Source organism: Cervus canadensis, chromosome 7, assembly GCF_019320065.1.
Source record: "Cervus canadensis isolate Bull #8, Minnesota chromosome 7, ASM1932006v1, whole genome shotgun sequence".
Classification (NCBI taxonomy): Eukaryota; Metazoa; Chordata; class Mammalia; order Artiodactyla; family Cervidae; genus Cervus; species Cervus canadensis.
In genome coordinates, this window is record NC_057392.1 from 3,206,875 (window position 1) to 3,225,825 (window position 18,951).

The 18,951-nt window shown below is 42.1% G+C and overlaps 1 protein-coding gene across 1 annotated transcript in view; it reads left to right on the plus strand.

Annotated features, from left to right (window-relative positions):
* SLC9A9 (solute carrier family 9 member A9) overlaps positions 1-18,951 on the plus strand; it is a 647,359-nt gene that overhangs the window by 306,341 nt on the left and 322,067 nt on the right. The window contains exons 7-8 of the mRNA XM_043474178.1: positions 8,467-8,605; positions 13,522-13,627. Of these exons, the coding sequence (XP_043330113.1) occupies positions 8,467-8,605; positions 13,522-13,627 (245 nt within the window). The remainder of the gene's footprint in view (positions 1-8,466; positions 8,606-13,521; positions 13,628-18,951) is intronic.

Consider the following 18,951-nt stretch of genomic DNA (forward strand, 5'->3'; position numbering starts at 1 on the left):
TTCAGCGGCCTTTGGCAGAACATAAGCCAGAATAATGGGCAAGCAGATGCCAGGATGAATTCCGATGTGTACACACAATTCTTGGCTCCATAAAAATCAATTCCTTATTCATAATTAAGCAACTCCTTGAGAAAGGGCAGGTTGGTACAGTTATTAAAAGATAAATAATAGATAAGGATCCACTTGTTTCTTTTTTGGGGGGGAGATAAAAATTTTAAACACAAAGTAGCACTGTAATTAGTTTTTCTTCTACTTTGCTTCTTACCTGTGACACTCAAGACCAACCAAACAGAGCAGTTTTTACAAATTTCCATCACCCCTCTGTATTGTATTTCTCCTTAAAATGTATCCTTCAGAGCATAATAACAAGGCAACTCTAGATAGCTGGGGAGAAAGGAAACTAGAAGCACCCAGAATAAAGGTCACAAAATGTGTCAGCCCATGGGCTTTTTCCTGTTTTCCAAAGTGGGTGTAGGGAGCAGAACTGAAAACAAAAGTAGCTAAATGCATCCATACTAAAAGGAGCAGCAGGGCTCCCCAGCAGTAAGAAACACATACTTCTCAACAGGCTTCACTGGCGAAAGAATTGGCCTTGTTTCCTCCAATTCCTACCCCATCTTCTTGGTCCCAAATAACTGTATGAAAGGGGGCCTCCTTGGAGAGAGGGCAGTGTTTGAGGTGTGAAACTGTTAGCCCTCCCCATGAGGGAGCTTCCTCTCCCCTAAGTCAAGTGGAAGGAACCCCATTAGAATCAAAAACAGACAAGAGGAAGAGGAAGGCTGCAAGAGGAAGGCTTCCAGCTTATCCCCAGCTGAGGAAGCTGCAGAGAGTCTGAGGCCCTCTCAAAACAGAGCAGGGAAGGGAGTTTTTGGGTGTGGCTTCTTGGAGTGGGGATGCAGAACTGGCCTACAGACTGCGGAAGGAATCAGCTGGAGCCCTCTGTGTCAGTATGGCCCCCTGGTTTGGTGTGTCTGGGGAGTGGGCAAGGTGAGCCCACCCAGAGCAGTGGTCCATGGTCCATGGAGGGAGCTCAGTGCTGCCCCAAAAAGAGGACTAGAGATCAAGAGAAAGGTGAGAGCCGCTGATCGGCCCAAGTGGCCCCTAATCCAAGCCATAGAAAAGGGCTGGGGCTATGTATAGCTGGCAGGGCAGAAGGAAAATTGAGTGACCCCTGGGGGGGGGGATGGATTCTTAATAAAATGGAGGTGTCACCATGAGAGCAGGGACAAGAGTGAGATCAGGGACCCTGTCCATGGTGGCCAAGCAAAAGGTGGACCGCTTGGATCCCGTCCTTCCTCCAAGTCTCTGACACCAGGGGGCGCTAGTGCCCAAGAGGGAGTAAAGAGACACCTCTGTCTCCTCCGTTTCAAATCATCCTGCTCTCTGCTTTAGAATATTCTGCAGGGAGAAGAATCTTGCTTTGAAGATTTAGGTTTTAAGCTAGACAGCACTAGGTTTTGATAACTGAAAGGAATTGAATAATGGAATTTGACCAAGACATCATTAATAGAACTATATTTCCAGCACAAAGAAGGATTCAATATAGTACAACTGGAAGCCGTGATTAGGAAAAAAAAAAATCCTATATATAATCCTATAATCAAGAACTCTGTAATAAACTTGGGCCAGTAGTTTAAATATTTTCTGTTAGGGATTAAAGATTTGGCAGAGAAAATGGAAGTGCATTTGGTACATCTTTGGCTGTGGTCATCATCTTCCCATTTTTTTTTTCTTGATGACATTCATAGAAATTCTAAAAGGAATGCAATCTATTTGCTTAAAACTTTCCTTGTAAAATTTTAAAGTGGCATTGATTCGTGTTAACAGGAGAAGTGAGACTGAACTGGGAGACACAGAAGTAGATTGTTCCAACCAGACACTCAGAACAGTGAGTGGATTGTAGGAGCTGGGAGGACCAATCAGAGGGAGAGCATCTTTAGGAAAGAACAGCTGCCCAGGAGCTTGAGGTTTTGAGTAACGTCGGTGAGTAATTATGGGGAAAATAATTTAGCAGCACCAGTAAAGAGTAACAGGAGGGGGTGGTGATGGAGACTGGGTGGTCTTGAAAAGATTGTAAGAATCAGGAGAGATGACTCAGTAGGGTCCAGAGTGGGGAGATGCACAGCATTTTGGAAGGGGTCATTGGCAGCAGGGATGGTGGTTCCATTTACAGACTCCTTTCCATACATGATCTCATCGTCACTCTCAGCAGAATTTCAACACTTTCTCCCCTGCTTCCTCTTCTTCTTTCTTCTCCTCCCCACCTCTTTCTCCTTCTTCCTCATCACTGGCATTTATTGAGAACACACACCACATTCCATTATATACAAAACAATTTGTAAGATCAAATGATACCTGATACCCAGAGATTCTAGACCAGGGACTAGTCAGTGTGAGACAGTTAATGACATCTCAGTTCTAATTTGTTTGAGGTAGTACTGATTGGACATCTAGTTTGGGATACTTCTTTTAGAACTAAACCAATCTCTCAGTTCAATAGAAAGAGACAGAGGGAAAGAACAGACAATGAAGAAGGACAAGAAGAAGCTGAAGGAGGAAAAGAAGGAAGAGGATTCAGGGCAAGAAGAAGACAAAGTAGAAGAAGGAGGAGGAGGGGTTATTTGAAGAAGGATGATTTACTTAAGAAATGCTTATCTAGTTTTGACTTTGTGCCCATTTCAAATGCTTTATAAACATTAATTGATTGAATTCTCATAGCAACCTTATGTGATAGATATATTTATTATTACTATCATTTTATTATCATTTTTAACCATCATCATAGGAAACTGAAGGGCATATAGTCTAAGTAATTTGGTCAAGGTCACACAGCCAGTAAGTGGCAGAGTTGAGATTCGCACCCAGGTCTCAGATTCAGGTACTATGCTCTTAACACTACCTAAGCTGCCAGGGGGTTCCCTGTAGGAACGTCGGAAAGATGAAAAGATGGGTTGTGGAGAACACTGGAGTTTCAGTCATGTCTGTGAACCTTAAATGATACAGTGAGCACTGTGATCCTTATTCATGTTGCTCTCTTCAAAGGAATGTAGGCTATTTCATCCATTTCAAAAATTTTGAATAAAAGATACGCACATTTATTTCTAAGACTGGATGCAATACACGACCATCAAACTAGTTTTTGCTGAATAATCTGTTCCTGAACAGAATGAATCAATAACCTGGTCTTAATTCCAATTTATAAGATGAATATTTAAGCACCACTGTGTAGTTCTGGTCACATTATTTTCAAGGATATTGGTTCTATCCAACTCAAATATTCTTTTTCAGAAATCTGCAGATCACAGATCTACCTTCACCAGATTATGCTATAAACAGCGCATCTTCAGAGTGGTGTCTCATAGAGCAAGCACCACAAAGTCCAGTTCTTCCCCACCTCTTCTCAGTCTAGTACTTGCGTCCACTAATGGTTCAAACAGCTCCCTTGGTGCACTGGAGGAGGGATTTACTTTTTAAGTCCAAAGTGCTGAAACCAGCAGTAGGGCTGGCCGGAACGTGATTGTCCTTCCTTTGTCAGGCTGAAGTTGGAAAACTACACATGCTACCCAAACCCTTGGTTGTTTCTGAAAACACCCTCTGTAGCTGATGCTCCATAATCTAGAGGCTTTGTGTTGCAGCTAAAACATAGAGCCCAGAAAGATGCCTCCTTTGCCAGGGCGTCGAGCCTGGAGGAATAATTTCCTAAAATCCTGGCAGTCAGAAAATATTCAACATCCCTGGGCTGCAAGGCCCCTTCTTTCTTGGCCCCATCCCTCACCAGAAGCCAGAGGGCTTTGCCTGCAGAATGTCCCCGGTGAAACATGGGGAGGTGTGACTCAAGGTCGGTGTCCTGGCTTGTCCTTGTCCTGGAGCACATTGTCATCCAGGCTGCTGAGGATGCTCCTTTCCTCCTTCTCCATGGAGCCAAGAGCTCCACACAAAACCAACTAGCATCACTTCTATGGCCATTTCCTCCCGAGGCCTGGTTCAGTCATTGTGAGCCTGTGGAAGGTCTTAGCACAATGATTATGCAATTATGGTGGTGGTAATGATGATGGGCAACGTTCTTTGAGAGTCTTATATTTTGTGCACATTACCAGCACTCAATGAATGGCCCTACAACCTATAAGATAAATGTATAGGAGTTCTTTGGGTTTTTTTTCATCTTATTTATTTATTTATTTATTTTTTGGTCTTGTAGCATGTGGGATCTTAGTTCCCTGACCAGAGATTGAACCTGTGCCCCCTGCAGTGGAAGTGCAGAATCCTACCCACTGGATACCCTAAGGAAGTCCTTATATATATATATATATATATATAAACACCTATATATATAGGTGTTTAAATATACCTCATATCCTCACACATTTCTGGAGTATAAGTACTACTAGGTCCATTTTATAGACTTTGAAACAGAACCTGAGTGATGAAGTAACTCACCCAAGGCCATACAGCCAAGAAGGATCAGATCTTTGAAGCTCAAGTTAAGAATCTCAAGTGTCCCCTTCAGGCTTGAATTGATGACCTTAAAAGTAACCACAGTTCAGTTCAGTTCAGTCGCTCAATTGTGTCCGACTCTTTGCAACCCCATGAACCGCAGCACACCAGGCCTCCCTGTCCATCACCAACTCCCGGAGTCCACCCAAACCCATGTCCATCGAGTTGGTGATGCCATCCAACCATCTCATCCTCTGTCGTCCCCTTCTCCTCCCGCCCTCAATCTTTCCCAGCATCAGGGTCTTCTCAAATGAGTCAGCTCTTTGCATCAGGTGGCCAAAGTATTGGAGTTTCAGCTTCAACGTCAGTCCTTCCAATGAACACTGAGGACTGATCTCCTTTAGGATGGACTGGCTGGATCTCCTTGCAGTCCAAGGGACTCTCAAGAGTCTTCTCCAACACCACAGTTCAAAAGCATCAATTCTTCAGTGCTCAGCTATCTTTATAGTCCAACTCTCACATCCATACATGACCACTGGAAAAACCATAGCCTTGACTAGACAGACCTTTGTTGGCAAAGTAATGTGTCTGCTTTTTAATATGCTGTCTAGGTTGCATAACTTTCCTTCCAAGGAGTAAGCGTCTTTTTAAGTTCATGCTGCAATCACCATCTGCAGTGGTTGGAGCCGGAAAAATGAAGTCAGCCACTGTTTCCCCATCTATTTGCCATGAAGTGATGGGACCAGATGCCATGATCTTCGTTTTCTGAATGTTGAGCTTTAAGCCAACTTTTTCACTCTCCTCTTTCACTTTCATCAAGAGGCTCTTTAGTTCTTCTTCACTTTCTGCCATAAGGGTGGTGCCATCTGCATATCTGAGATTATTGATATTTCTCAACAGGGCAACATATTGTTGCTGTTCAGTCGCTCAGTCATGTCCGACTCTTTGCAACCCATGGACTCCAGCATGCCAGGTTTCCCTGTCCTTCACTATTTTCATTATATCTACATATCACCAATGCCTAATAAAAATCTGTAGATGATTTATTTTAAAGATGACTCATTTTGGCAAGACTCCTTCCTTCCTGCATTTCTTCCTTTTTCCCCTCTGACTTCCAGTCAACCTGCCCTCATTTCCTCAGACTGTATATAGTCTGCCATGGGCCAGGCACCAGGCTATGTCCTGGGCATACAAAGAAGAACAAGACCCAGGCCAGACACCACAAAGCTTAAGTGCTGGAGCAGAAGCCAGACATGAAAGCAGGTTACCAGGATAAGCCCTGTCTCTTGCTTGCTTGTAGAACAGGAGAGAGGGTGCTGTTGCCTCACACAACACACATGTTCTGCACTCTGCCTGCATTTGTGAGGACACCGCTTATGTTCCATCCAGGCATGAAATGTAAGGTTCTGGCACCTGAACTCCAATTGCCCTTACATCACAGCCACACTCACTCAACTATGCTGATGTAGGTTTAGGTTTTCCTCCTAATAAATCACTTTTTCAAGGTAGAAACAAGAAATCTACATTTGGAACTTAGTGACTATAGATCTTTATTTCCCTGACTCTTAGTTTCTCAGCAAAGGGAGGAAAGATAAACATTCGCGCCCTAATTACCTGGCAGAGATGTTATCAGATCAAGCACAGTTATAAGGCAGGCATAAGAGGACTAAGCATGATGTAAATGTGAAGGCTTTTTGTATATTCTTAACATGGGGTTTAAAGTTTTGAGTGATGCCATCTACCTGCCTTTACCCCCCGCCAGTGCTCAAACACGTGCTCCCAGTCTCCTGCCATAACTCTATGCCTCTACCTTTGTGTTGTTCAGTCACTTTTTGTTTCTTTTGCAACCCCATGTACTGTGTAGCCCACCAGGCTCCTCTGTCCATGTGATTTCCCAGGCAAGAATACTGGAGTGGGCTGTCATCTCCTCCTCCAGGGGATCTTCCAGACCCAGGGATCGAACCTGCATCTCCTGTATTGATGGGCAGATTCTTCACCATCTGAGCCACCTGGGATTCTACCTTTAAGCTCCCTCAATTCTCTGACTCCTTGCCTTTGCTACTACTCCAGTGGGAATGGCACTGGGAATGGCAACCCACCCCAGGATTCTTGCCTGGGAAATCCCACGCACAGAGCGGTATGGCAGGCTATAATCCATGGGGTTGCAAAAGTCAGACACCACTGAGCAGCTAACACTTCAGTTTTGCATTTGAATAAAAATGAGTTAGTTTAAAAACAAACATTACATAAATAATCATACAGAATATGGCCAAAAGATGTGATGATGCTACTTCAAGCTGGGGAAACATCAGGACAGAGAAAACACTTCTGGGGAGCGTGAAGGTGAAGATGGGGGTGAAGAGATGCTTGTTCTAAGGATCAGATTTGCTGGGAGCAACCTTAGGAATTAACATAATTATTTACAAAAGAGTGTGACTGTGCAAAAACCTGTGTTTCAAAGGCAGACTGCAACTGAAATGTTTTCTTGTCACGATCATTTCTTCATTGAAATGAAGAAATATGTTCATATCAACTCACACACACACAGCTGTGGACACTGAATTTCAGAATGGCCATGGATTTACACCCTTTCCCAGGACTGTCAGCCACAAAGGACCCAAATGTGGGTTTTCATTTCCTTTTTTCCTGCAAAGCACAACACTTTACAAAAAGAAAAACACTTCAAAGGCAATCCCTTTCTCGCATACATTTCAGGGCTCCATTTGAGATCCACATTTATCTTCCTTATCCAATTACGTGATCAAAGCAGAAGTGTTTGGCCTACTTTGGGGGTTTAAAGACATCCAGGGAAAAACTAGAAACATTTTAAACTACCTTTTTTATGCCACACATTTTCCTGGAGGAGAATTGGAATCCACTCTCCCTGCTCTCTCTTAACTCTCTTAGTCTCCAGACACAAAAAGTCAGGTCAGAGAGTTAAGATACTTTAATCATCCAAGCCATAAAAGATTCAGTTACATCTCTGTAAACACCCATCTAATCTCAAGTCAGTGTGTCTGGTATCCTGTTTGCTCTCTACAAGGCTACAAAGTTCTTTCCAGAAACCACTGAGAAACTCTTGATTTTGTCTGATTAGTTTTAAAGAACTTGTATTAAAATAAAAACTGCAAAAAAAAAAAAAAAAAAAACCCACCTGAAAAGGGATTTTTTAGTCTCCCCAACAAAACTGGTTCTAGCATATCTGTCATGTTAATGCTACAAGATGGAGCTCATGTTTCCTAAAATAGGTCACACCTTGTCTTTTACATCAACACTGTAGGATTTGAGGCCCTGGCTGAAAAAAACAGCAAATATAACGTCTTCAAAAATATTTCAGTGAACAAACCACCTATTGGTGGATTGATTTTTCTCTGTGGATATAAATCTGTTGGCAGCCCCCAGAATCAGGGCATAAAAGATGACCTCAGACAGCTGCTGCCATTTGTTTCGGTGGGAAAATGAGGGTTTTGTCTCTCCCCAGAGGTTAATCCTGTGATGCTCTGAATGTCGTCTGGGCTCTGTTTCTGAAGGGTTACACTGGAGAGGAGCAATGCTTTGTGGTTTATGACAAGATCACGGCAGAATATTTTGTGCACGCTGTGATTTGTATCGCCCATTTGTGCACAGGCCATAAAAGTGCACTTTTTATCAGGAACATGTGTGAATATATAACAGCACCAAAGACATATGGCCACTAAATAATTCACAGTTATCTATCTCCTCAGCAGATTCCATATATACCTACCATGTTTTAATGCCTAGTTTGCTCAGAAACAATATTCTTTACGACCCTTCCAATATGAAAATGTTTACTGACTGGCAACAATATATGGATACCAGGGGATTGGGCTATAAGGAAGGGCCTTCCCCGCCTCTCCTTGTCCTCATCCGTTTCCACTGAATGCTTCCAACCAGCACCTAACCTCTTAGGAGAAGGTGTCTTTCCCAAAATTGGGTGCTAAATTCTGACTTCTGATGTTTGGGCCATGAGATAGGAGTCTCTGACTAACCTTCACCCTCTTCTCTTTTCAGTTCTATATCCATTTACAGTCCCAAGGAGAATCCAAACACATTTGACGCCGCAGCATTTTTCCAGTCCGTGGGGAATTTCCTGGGGATCTTCGCTGGCTCATTTGCCATGGGGTCTGCATATGCTGTTGTCACAGCACTGATATCCTTTGTCTGTGTGTGGGAAGCTGGGGACCGTCAAGAGCAGGCAACATCCTTGGGATGTTTCTGAGGACTAACAAACTCCAGACCAGGAAATGGCTAGATGGTCTTGTTCAAGTGTAGCACCATTATAGCACCACTGGGGCCATCTTGATTCTGAAGCGTAGGCTGGTACCAGGGGAAGAGGGAGGGGGCCAGGCTCTTTTCCTGTCCAAGGCCAATTCTAGGACTGCTCATATTGTCTGATCCCAGCATATCAACAGTCTTGAAAAATTCTCACCTAAGAATATAGGTGGCCAGGGGGAAATCAGGCTTGGCTATATTAAGATCAAGAGGAAGAAGTGAATATCCAATGTCAAGAATAAAACAGGATTGACTCAAGAGTGACATACTAAGTATTCTCTGCACCCTTTTTAAACTCATATCAATCACTAGTTCAGAGGGTTGGCTAAGACAAGAATCACTGTGGGTTTAAATGAGCATCCATAGCTATTTTATGGAAGAAGAGCAGCAGGCAACTTAGAAATGATGCTTGCCATATCCAGGCAATTGTGTCATCCTACCCCCTCTTTTTCAGTAGAGAGGTGGGAGGATGAGCGGAGCTCCTAGAGAACTTGAGTCAGGGAAAGAAGCTTGTCTGGTGGTCTCCTCACTCACAGCAGTTATATGGGGCAAAAATGTCAGATTCTAGGAGGAACCAGAAGGCTAATGTCAAGTATGTGGGCTTAACAGAGTCCAGAGAGAGGAGGCAGGGCAAAGGATTAGAGATCTTGGGGGAAAAGGGAAGGACTAAAGGAGAATGGTGGAAGAGGGGTCAGGGATCAAGGCAAAGAAAGCAAAATGTTAGACTCTTTTTCCATGAGGACTGACCCAACAGTTCACTGAGCAACTGCTAAAAGGCTAGGTTCTATTAAAGCTTTCTCAGATAAGTCAGAAGATGAATAAAACATGGACCCTGCCTCCAACTAATGACAGGCTTGGAAAGACAAGCTCTACAGAAAGAGTTGGATAGAAAGTGAGTGCTAAAGCTGCAGCCACCTTATTAAGGTTATAAAAATATAAGGATGAGGCCGCCATGTCTGGAAAAGTCCAACAGACTCTTGGCCAATCTGATGATTCTGGAAAATAACCTGAAAAGCAGTGTTTACATGCAGTGTGGGACTTAAGCTTGACCTGAAAGATAGGTAAGATGCAGGCAAAGACCATATAGGTGATTCACAAGAAGATCAGTATTCACAAAGGTCACGAGTGGGGGTTGGGGGACACTGACATGGCCTAGAGCAGTTGTTCCAGAGAGGACCATAGAGCTTGGGCTGGTGAGCAATGCAAAATGAGCAGACACAAGTGCAAAGGGGTCAGCTTGTGGAGCACCTTGGCGTGCCACTCAAAGAAGCCTGAGCATCTCTCTATAGTCCACAATATGTGACTGAAGTTTTCTCCAAGGATCATGACACACTGAAGGTCCTGTGTTTAAAACATAAATGAGGAACTGGTATGAAGGATGAATGAGAAGAGGAAGATTGAAATCAAAGAAGACTGTGATAATGACCTGTAGGAGAAAGCCAGAAAAGAGGTCAATGTAGAAGACCCTCTAGGACTCAGTGATTGGTTGGTTCTATGAGATAAATAAGAGGAGAAAATCAAAAGACCACCCAAAAGTTTTGTCCTGGGATGTCAACTTTTTGTCCTGGAGAATGTCAACTCCATTGACAAAAATAAGTCAGAATAGGTAGGGTTGATTTCCAACAAAAAAATAATGGTTAACAATGTACCCAGTACTGGTGATACATCAGGCTCCCTACTACTTGTTTTACATGTAATACCTCATTTAATCTTCACAATGGTCATATCACACAGATGCTATTTTTCCTGGAAAAAAAGAAAAGCTTAGAAAGCATAAGCCCAAGGTCACGCAACTAGGTCAAACCCAGGGAATGAAACCAAGAGACAGACCGCACCCAGACCACACTCTTGATCACTGCTCCCCTTTTGTTTGCCTCTTAATTATTAAGGGGAATTACAATGGAGGTCACATGTTGTTTGGAGTAGAGAAATAGTAATGATGATAGTAATGATAATGAGGAACTAAAGAGCCTCTTGATGAACGTGAGAGGAGAGTGAAAAAGCTGGCTTAAAACTCAGCATTCAAAAAACAAAGATCATGGCATCCAGTCCCATCGCTTCATGGCAAATAGATGGGAAAACTGGAAACAGTGAAAGACTTTATTTTCAGGGGCTCCAAAATCACTGCAGATGGTGACTGCAGCCATGAAATTAAAAGACGCTTGCTTGCTCCTTGGAAGAAAAGCTATGACCAACCTAAACAGCAAAAGAGGAGACATTACTTTGCCAACAAAGATCCATCGAGTCAAAGCTATGGTTTTTCCAGTAGTCATGATGGATGTGAGAGCTGGACCATAAAGTAGGTTGAGTGCCAAAGAACTGATGCTTTTGAGCTGTGGTGTTGGAGAAGACTCTTTAGAGTCCCTTGGACTACAAGGAGATCAAACCAGTCAATCCTAAAGGAAATCAGTCCTGAATATTCATTGGAAGAACTGATGCTGAAGTTGAAGCTCCAATACTTTGGCCACCTGATGCAAAGAACTGACTCATTGGAAAAGACCCTGATGCTGGGAAAGATTGAAGGCAGGAGAAGAAGGGGATGAAAGGATGAGATGGTTGGATGGCATCACCGACTTGGTGCACATGAGTTTGAGCAAGCACTGGGAGTTGGTGATGGACAGGGAAGCCTGGTGTGCTGCAGTCCGTAGGGTTGCAAAGGGTCGGACATGACTGAGCGACTGAACTGAACTGAATAATAGTGAGATAGTTAGGTAGCATCACCAACTCAATGGACATGAGTCTGAGCAAACTTCAGGTGATAGTAAAGGACAGGGAAGCTTGGCATGCTGCAGTCCATGAGGTTGCAGGGAGTGAGACAAAACTTAGTGAATGAACAATAGCAATGATCGCAACATTTTGTGAATGTCTATCATGTGTCTTTATATATATCTCCTCATTTGAATTTACCCTATAAGAACAATTATTATTATTTCTGCTTTATACATAAGGAGATTAAGTATTCATAGCTCACTCTGAGTCACATGTCAGTCATAATGGGCATGATAGTAATATCATCTTATATATGTTGAGAACCTTACCAAGTGCCACCCATTATCTTTTATATTTTGCATAGATTATCTCAGAGAGTTTTTATAAGAATCCTGGCAAGGAGATACTATTATTCTCTCAATTTTCAGCTGAATAAACTGACACATAATTTTAGACAACTTGTCCAAGGCCACACAGCTAGGACATTTTAGGGCCAGGACTTAAACCCAGGCTTTCATCCCCAGGGATGGCATGAAGTAGAAGAGCTGAGATTGGAACTTTTCTCTGCCTGATGTGCAGGAAATGTATGAACACATAAGTGAACAGATTTTGATAAGAGAAGGGAAAAAATTCCTGGAGACTTGAAGTCTGCCCTGACATTGGATCAGATCTGGGGAAAGGGGTACTCCTGATAAAGAATTGCTTCCACATCCTTACTGACTCTCTTTCCAGAAAAGAGGTTTCACAAAACAGACTCACTTAAATTACACTAATTGAAAAACTTACTCATCCTTTGTCACATTCCAGGCACTCTTCTATGTACCCAGAAGGTAGGTTGCACTATTTATGCCCATTTTCAGACATGAGAACCAAAGCATAGTGTGGCCAAGGTTCACATCTAAGCTGATATACAATGAATATGAGCCCAGGTAGAGTTGCCTTCTAGAGGTCATGCTCCCAACCACAATATAATCCTCGGTATTGTGTGGTTTCTAAGACTTTACAAAACATTTTTAATATTGTCATCTCATGTTACCCTTCACACTGTGGGGATAGGTGTTATTCTTATGCCCGTTCACCTTGGATACAAATAAGGCTCAGAGAGGTTATCACAGTGCTCAGAGATCACACAGCCAGTGACTGGCAAAGCTAGGACTCAAACCCAGACCTTGCACTCCAGAGGTCATGCTTTTTGCTTCCCTGCCTGGCTGCTAAACATCTCTTAAGGTGGAATCTCCCTTAGATTTTTTTTCCAGAAACATAAAATTGCAATGTAACATTTCCTTGTCTGTCAGGGCATTTTCTGCCTAATGGTGGATACAACTGCAGTTGTAGCCCTTTCCCGTCCATCGCATACTCCTAATCATCTCCCCAAAGCCCATTCTCTGCATGGCTCCAATCACTGTGCCTTTGTTCTACTTGCAATTTATAGACGATTGGCCAAGTGTCATCCTGGCCAAAATGAACAATTGCCTGCCAAAGGGCATCTTGCTTGACTTAGAAATAATACACATTTTCCTCCATCCTACTTATGCAAAGAGAGCCTGGGCAGCTTCCCCATCACTGAACAAAAATGCTCCTCCTGATCCAGTTTCCATCCCTAAGAGAAAAGGCTTTTCAAGGTGATCTGTCCATAGACCAGCATTCCCTGGGGAGCAGTGGCCTGGGAGGCCACTCCTGGGAGTGTGGACTGGCTGGGCAGACGCACTCTCCTTGATTTTATTTTCCCAGATCTGCCATCTCCTGAAGGGCACACCCAAAGGGTTGAGGCCAAATTTAAGGGGCATTATGTGTCCCCTTAGCTGACTTCATCCTCTTAGTAAGACATCTTATTTATTTATTTATTTATTTTTTGGAAAAAGACATCTTTTTTAATCTTAAGACCACTTTGCGTTTTTACAGCCGTGTTCAGCCCCCAGTGAAGCATGACTCACGCCGGCCTTCAAAGGGAGTCTCAGCAAGAGAAACAGGTCTGAGAATCGGTTCTCTCCTCTAAAACTATCACCACCAGAGGAGTTTTTCTCAGCCAAGAGGGAGATTTATTCATAAAAGCAATTGTTGTTTCCCTTAACGCCTCTTTGTCACTTGACCAAATTTACCAAACTGTGCGAGTTCCCTATGCTGGAAACGGGCCTGTTTTTCCTCCTGTCTTGGAGCGCCTTTCTGTCTGCTGAGGCCGCTGGCCTAACAGGTCAGTGCTTCGTACTGAGCAGCCCACTGGATGTGTGAATACTTGTGTTTCCCGCCCCTCACCAAGTCCCCCTCCCTGACCCTGCAGGAGTGAAATGGCTTGTGTCAGAATCAACCTCTCCTGGGTACCCCAGGGAGAAAAAAAAAATGCATCCATTATATGACAGCTTAATTGGAAGTTTCCAAAGTGTTGATTCCTCTTCTCTCCTTACTGGTCAGGAAGGGGACGTTGAAATCTACAAATGACCGATGTACAGATGGATGATGGCTTTACACGTAGGGAATCTCCGCGCAGAGTGTGAAGGGATGCACGGCGGCTTTGTGGGAATGAGTGCTGGCTTTCCATTGGCTGTTAGCAGCGACACCCACATAGGCGGTCTCTCCGGGTGTGCGCCTGGCCACACCCAACTGTGTTTAAAAATCTTTGCCTATATTCGGTGGCAAACCAGAAAACAGGGTGGTTTCGGTTCAGTGTCTGTTACCCTAGAAGGTCTCTATGTAGAGTCCTCTGAGATGGAATGATTGATGGAGAAAGAGGCAGTCCCTAAGGTCCCCCGGGAGGAGTGGGGAAGAAGGGAGGCCCACAGCTTGCATCCCGTATCTGAATTCTGCAATTAGATTGCCTTTCTGCAATAGCGAGGGTTTACGCTTGGGTAGCTGCAACGATTGGGTGCTTTTCCGTGTAGAAGAATCACCGTGGCTCTGAGCAAAATGTCAGAGCTGTTTCTTTCCTTTGGCCTAGTTCCCTCCTCCTCCCGGGTTTGAGTCCTGGATCCCTTGCTGTTTGCTACATCTTAATTGAATTTCAGGTGGTGAGACCCCACCCCCCGAAAATGCTAACTGGGAATAAGGTATGCCTCCAGGGGTTCTCGCATTTTAATAAGTGGTACTTTAAGTGTAAATAATAATAAAAGTTGATATAGGGAAAGCTTACAGTGAGCCAGGTGCTGGCTAACTGCTTTTCATGGATGTTCGCGTTAATTTACAGAAAAAACCCAACGTTAGGGACTATAAGCCGTTTACTTGGCCAAGAGCCAGTGGAGGAGCTGGGATTTCAGACTAGAACATCTAATTCCAGAGCCTGGGCTCATGGGCACCAAGCCCTGCTACCTTGAATGAAATTCTGTCTTTGGAATATGAGGCAGGCCTCCAAGAGTAGGAAGATAGTTGGGGTCCCAGGCGCCTGCCTGGTCCCCTTGCTTCTGGGCTGGTTGGGCTCTCCTGTGAAAGCTGTGGCAGGTCTTTTTTGCTAAGGATAATCTGTTGCCCCAGGCATCTGACCCACCTTACTTATAGCCACGGGGAACCAGGCTGTTTCCACAGGCTTTGAGAGTGTCTGTTGCTGATACAAACAGCCACCTGCCAGCTTTTATGACACTATAATCAAGACTACATTACCAGAGTCCACCCAACCAGGCCCTGTATCATTCCAAACCATTCTAACACAACATCCATTGTATTGGAGCCTTGCCTTGTTATTAGAGAGGTTGCTAAAGAGCTTATGCATTGCAAAGAAAATGGATACTTAGTGTCTCTTAAATGAAATAATGGAGTAAAAAGTTTACATCAGTCATTCAAAAAGTTGTTGTTCCCTTTCCTCCACATTCTATGCCCTTTTTAGCACTTAACATGGTGTAAAATAATGTAAGCGATGTTAACAATAAAAATACATATTTGACCTTCTGAAAAGGTAAAGTATCTTAACTCACCTGATATTTTTTAGTCTACAGTTTAACATTGTAGTAGAACACACAAACATATACACACATATCCCGATGCCTAAGATCGTTTCTGTGCGTGAAAATCGTCTTACTGTTTCCTGATCCAATTCAGCAAGATCATGTTTTCTTAACTCATTTTAAGGTTGTGGTCCAAGTATAAATTATTGGTTTATCTGCGCCTTGCTCTTTGGCTACACTTCGGACCTGATATCCTTACTGGATACCGTGCAGACCTCGTCTAAAGAGCCAGTGTCATGAGTTGAGTGGATGCATGTGTGGGCTTTAGTAGCAGAAAGACCCAAGTGCCCACGGCTATATCCAGGGGAGCACTTAACCAGAACAGGACTTCAGGCTAAGCAACAAGTTGGACAGGGGTTTGATACAAATCAAACTTTTTTAAGTGTGAGCATTTGTACTGCTAAAGACCAAGCCTGCTTAGTCCATATTACTTATGTGTTTGTTTATTATTTGATCCCTGCCTATTTCTAAATTGGCTTTGAGGCAACTCATAACAAGAGCCATGCATATCATGGGACCATTTAGTTGAGGCTAGACACTCAAGTGCTTTGGGATAGAGTCGTTCTGCAAAATGAGACAGCTGTTCATTGCTGAGGTTTGGCAATAAATATGGCTCTGAGCTTTCTGGCAGCCAAAGCCAAAAGAGAAACATGAGTTGTGCAGGAATAACACAGTATTATAAAAGGAAGTCACAATTATTTATAAAAATGGGTATGCTTTTTTTCCTAAAATTTTAGGTGTATTTATCACACACATCTTTATATGAGGGCCTATGAGCACCATAACGGACAGTGTATTGTTTTAGGAAAGATGGAGATCCATTCTTTATGCAGTCATTTCTCATATCAACCTTCAATAAAATCTGACAGTGTGGTATTAAATTACAATTCCCTGGGGATATTTCATGTAATAAGAAAATACTTTCAGTTCTAATCCACAAGTAAACTAATAATACAAAGCTGAAAATATAGAAAAATTTTCAAAAAGTGCTTAATGAATAAACATGATGATGAATATAGTGAATGAAATGAAATAAGGTATAAAGAGTTTATGAGTAACTACAGTAGTAACCAACCATCCTGGGGCTATGTATGGGCTCACTAAGAATACCTCATGTATGTCCTGGAAATGGTGCTCACACACAATAGTTTCTCAGCAGAATTCCCCCAGCCCTGACATTGCTAGGTGGGGGCTAGAGGATGCCTACCGAATGAGCACCCCCACCCCTTTCATTGGGTCCACAGATTGAGTTTTCATCTAAGATTTCATTGGGGGGGGGTGAAGGATTTCTGTTGCTTTAAACAGAATAATATTAAAAAAAATTTTTTTCTTACTACTAAGGTAAGGCATTTTCCTTGTAGAAAATTTGGAAAATGTAGATTTACTGAAGGAAATAAAATTAAAGTTACCTGTATTCTCACTGCCTATTAATTACTATTGTTAATATCTCTCTGAATTTATCTAATTATATGCAAATATTAGTATATATACACAATTAAATATATGCAAGGGCTTCCTTGGTGGCTCAGTGGTAAAGAATCCACCTGCCAATGCAGGAGACATGGGTTCCATCCCTGGGTCAGGAAGAGCCCCTGGAAAAGGAAATAGCAACCCACTCCAGTATTCTTGCCTGGGAGATCCCATGGACAGAGGAGCCTAGTGGGCCAGAGTCCCTGGAGTCACAAAGACTTGGACACAACTCAGCATGCACACAATATATGTATGTAAATATATTTTTATTTTTAAAAAATGATTTTTTTCACTTGACAATTTTATAGTGAATATTTTCATGATATTAAATATTCTTCTACATTATTTTTTATGGCTGCCTAGTATTACACTGAAAGTGTTAGTCACTCAGTTGTGTCTGACTCTTTACAACCCCATGCACTGTACACCATCAGGCTCCTCAGTCCATGGAATTCTCCAGACAAAAATACTGGAGTAGGTAGCCATTCTCTTTTCCAGGGGATCTTTCCAAACTTAAACCTGGGTCTCCTGCATTGCAGGCAGATTTTTTACCTTCTGACCCACCATGGAAGCCCCACTATAACATATTAACTTGCTATAATTTATTATATCAACCTTTTGATCATTTATAGTTTTCAACATTATTAATATGATTGCTGTGATAATCCTTTTAGCTTGATATATAAACTTCTATTTATATAACTACCTAAAAATAAAATTCCTGGGTTAATGAAAATGCTAAAATTTTAATGTCTTAGAAAAATACATCCAAGTTATTCTCCAGAAAATTTGTATTCCTTTATACTTCCACCAACAATGTAAGAGAGAGCTCATTCACTCACATCTTCACCCCCTGAATTCATATTCCCTCCTGCTAATTTGATAATCAACCTCCATTTCATTCTGATTTAAATTGGTATATTTTTACTGAGGAAATGATTTTAATTATGTGTCATCATTGGCAATTTATATTCCTCCCTTGGTGAACTACCTGTCTATGCCCTTTGTCCTTTTTTTTCTACTGAAGTGTTTATCTTTGTCACATTAAATTTTAGAAGCTCTTTATTGATTCAAAAATATTAACTGTTGACTATCATGTAGGCTGCAAATGCTCTCCTTTCATGGTTTTGTCTTTTAAATATATTGTATTTTGTTTGTTTACATAAGGGAATAGTTTGGTTTAGACATTTTCAAGGTTCATGTTTTGCTCTTCCTTAGAAAGTTCCAAGTTTTATTAATTTCTGCTCTTTATTGTTGTTTAGTTGCTAAGTTGTGTCTGACTTTTTTGCAACCCCATGGACTTAGCCCTCCAGGCTCCTCTGTCCATGAAATTCTCCAGGCAAGAATACTGGAGTGGGTTGCCATTTACTTCTCCAGGGGATCTTCCTGACCCAGGGACTGAACCTGCGTTGGCAGGCAGATTCTGTACCACTAAGCCACCAGGGAAGTAATTTCTGCCTAAAAAGTCCAATATTATTAATAATAATTTTACTTTATTTTAATATGTGTCTGGTTTTTTTTCACATTAGAATCCAAACTGAAATTTGTTTTGATGTGAGGGATATGAGGTGTGAGATATTAGCAAGTATTTAATTTTCCTCCTAGATTGTTCACTCATCCTAATACCTTTCAACCTTAACCTATGAATTTTTAACATAATGTCCATGTATGTAGGTACATATATGTTTATATATGTTCTGGCTTTCTGTTGTTCCACTGAGCTTTTAGTCTTCACTGCTTTCATCATTTCAGCTCTATGGTTCATTTTAATGGCTAATAGATCCATTTCTCATTCCCCTCCCCCATTTTTAAGAGCTTCTTTGCTATACTCACATGTTTATGTTCCAGAATCACTTGAAAATAACATTATGTTTCAAGCAGAAAATAACTTTAGGACTATGGTTAGGGTTGTATTAAATTTTTAGTTTAATTTGAGGAGGAGTGATGTTTTTACAATGTTGAGTCTTCCCACAGAGGAATACGTTATGTCTCTCCATTTATTCAAGTCATCTTTTATGGCCCTTAGTAAATTTTTATAGTTGTCTTCGCATTAGACCTGCGAATTTCTTGTTAAGTACTTTTTAAGCTATTTTATATTTTGGCATACTATGATGGA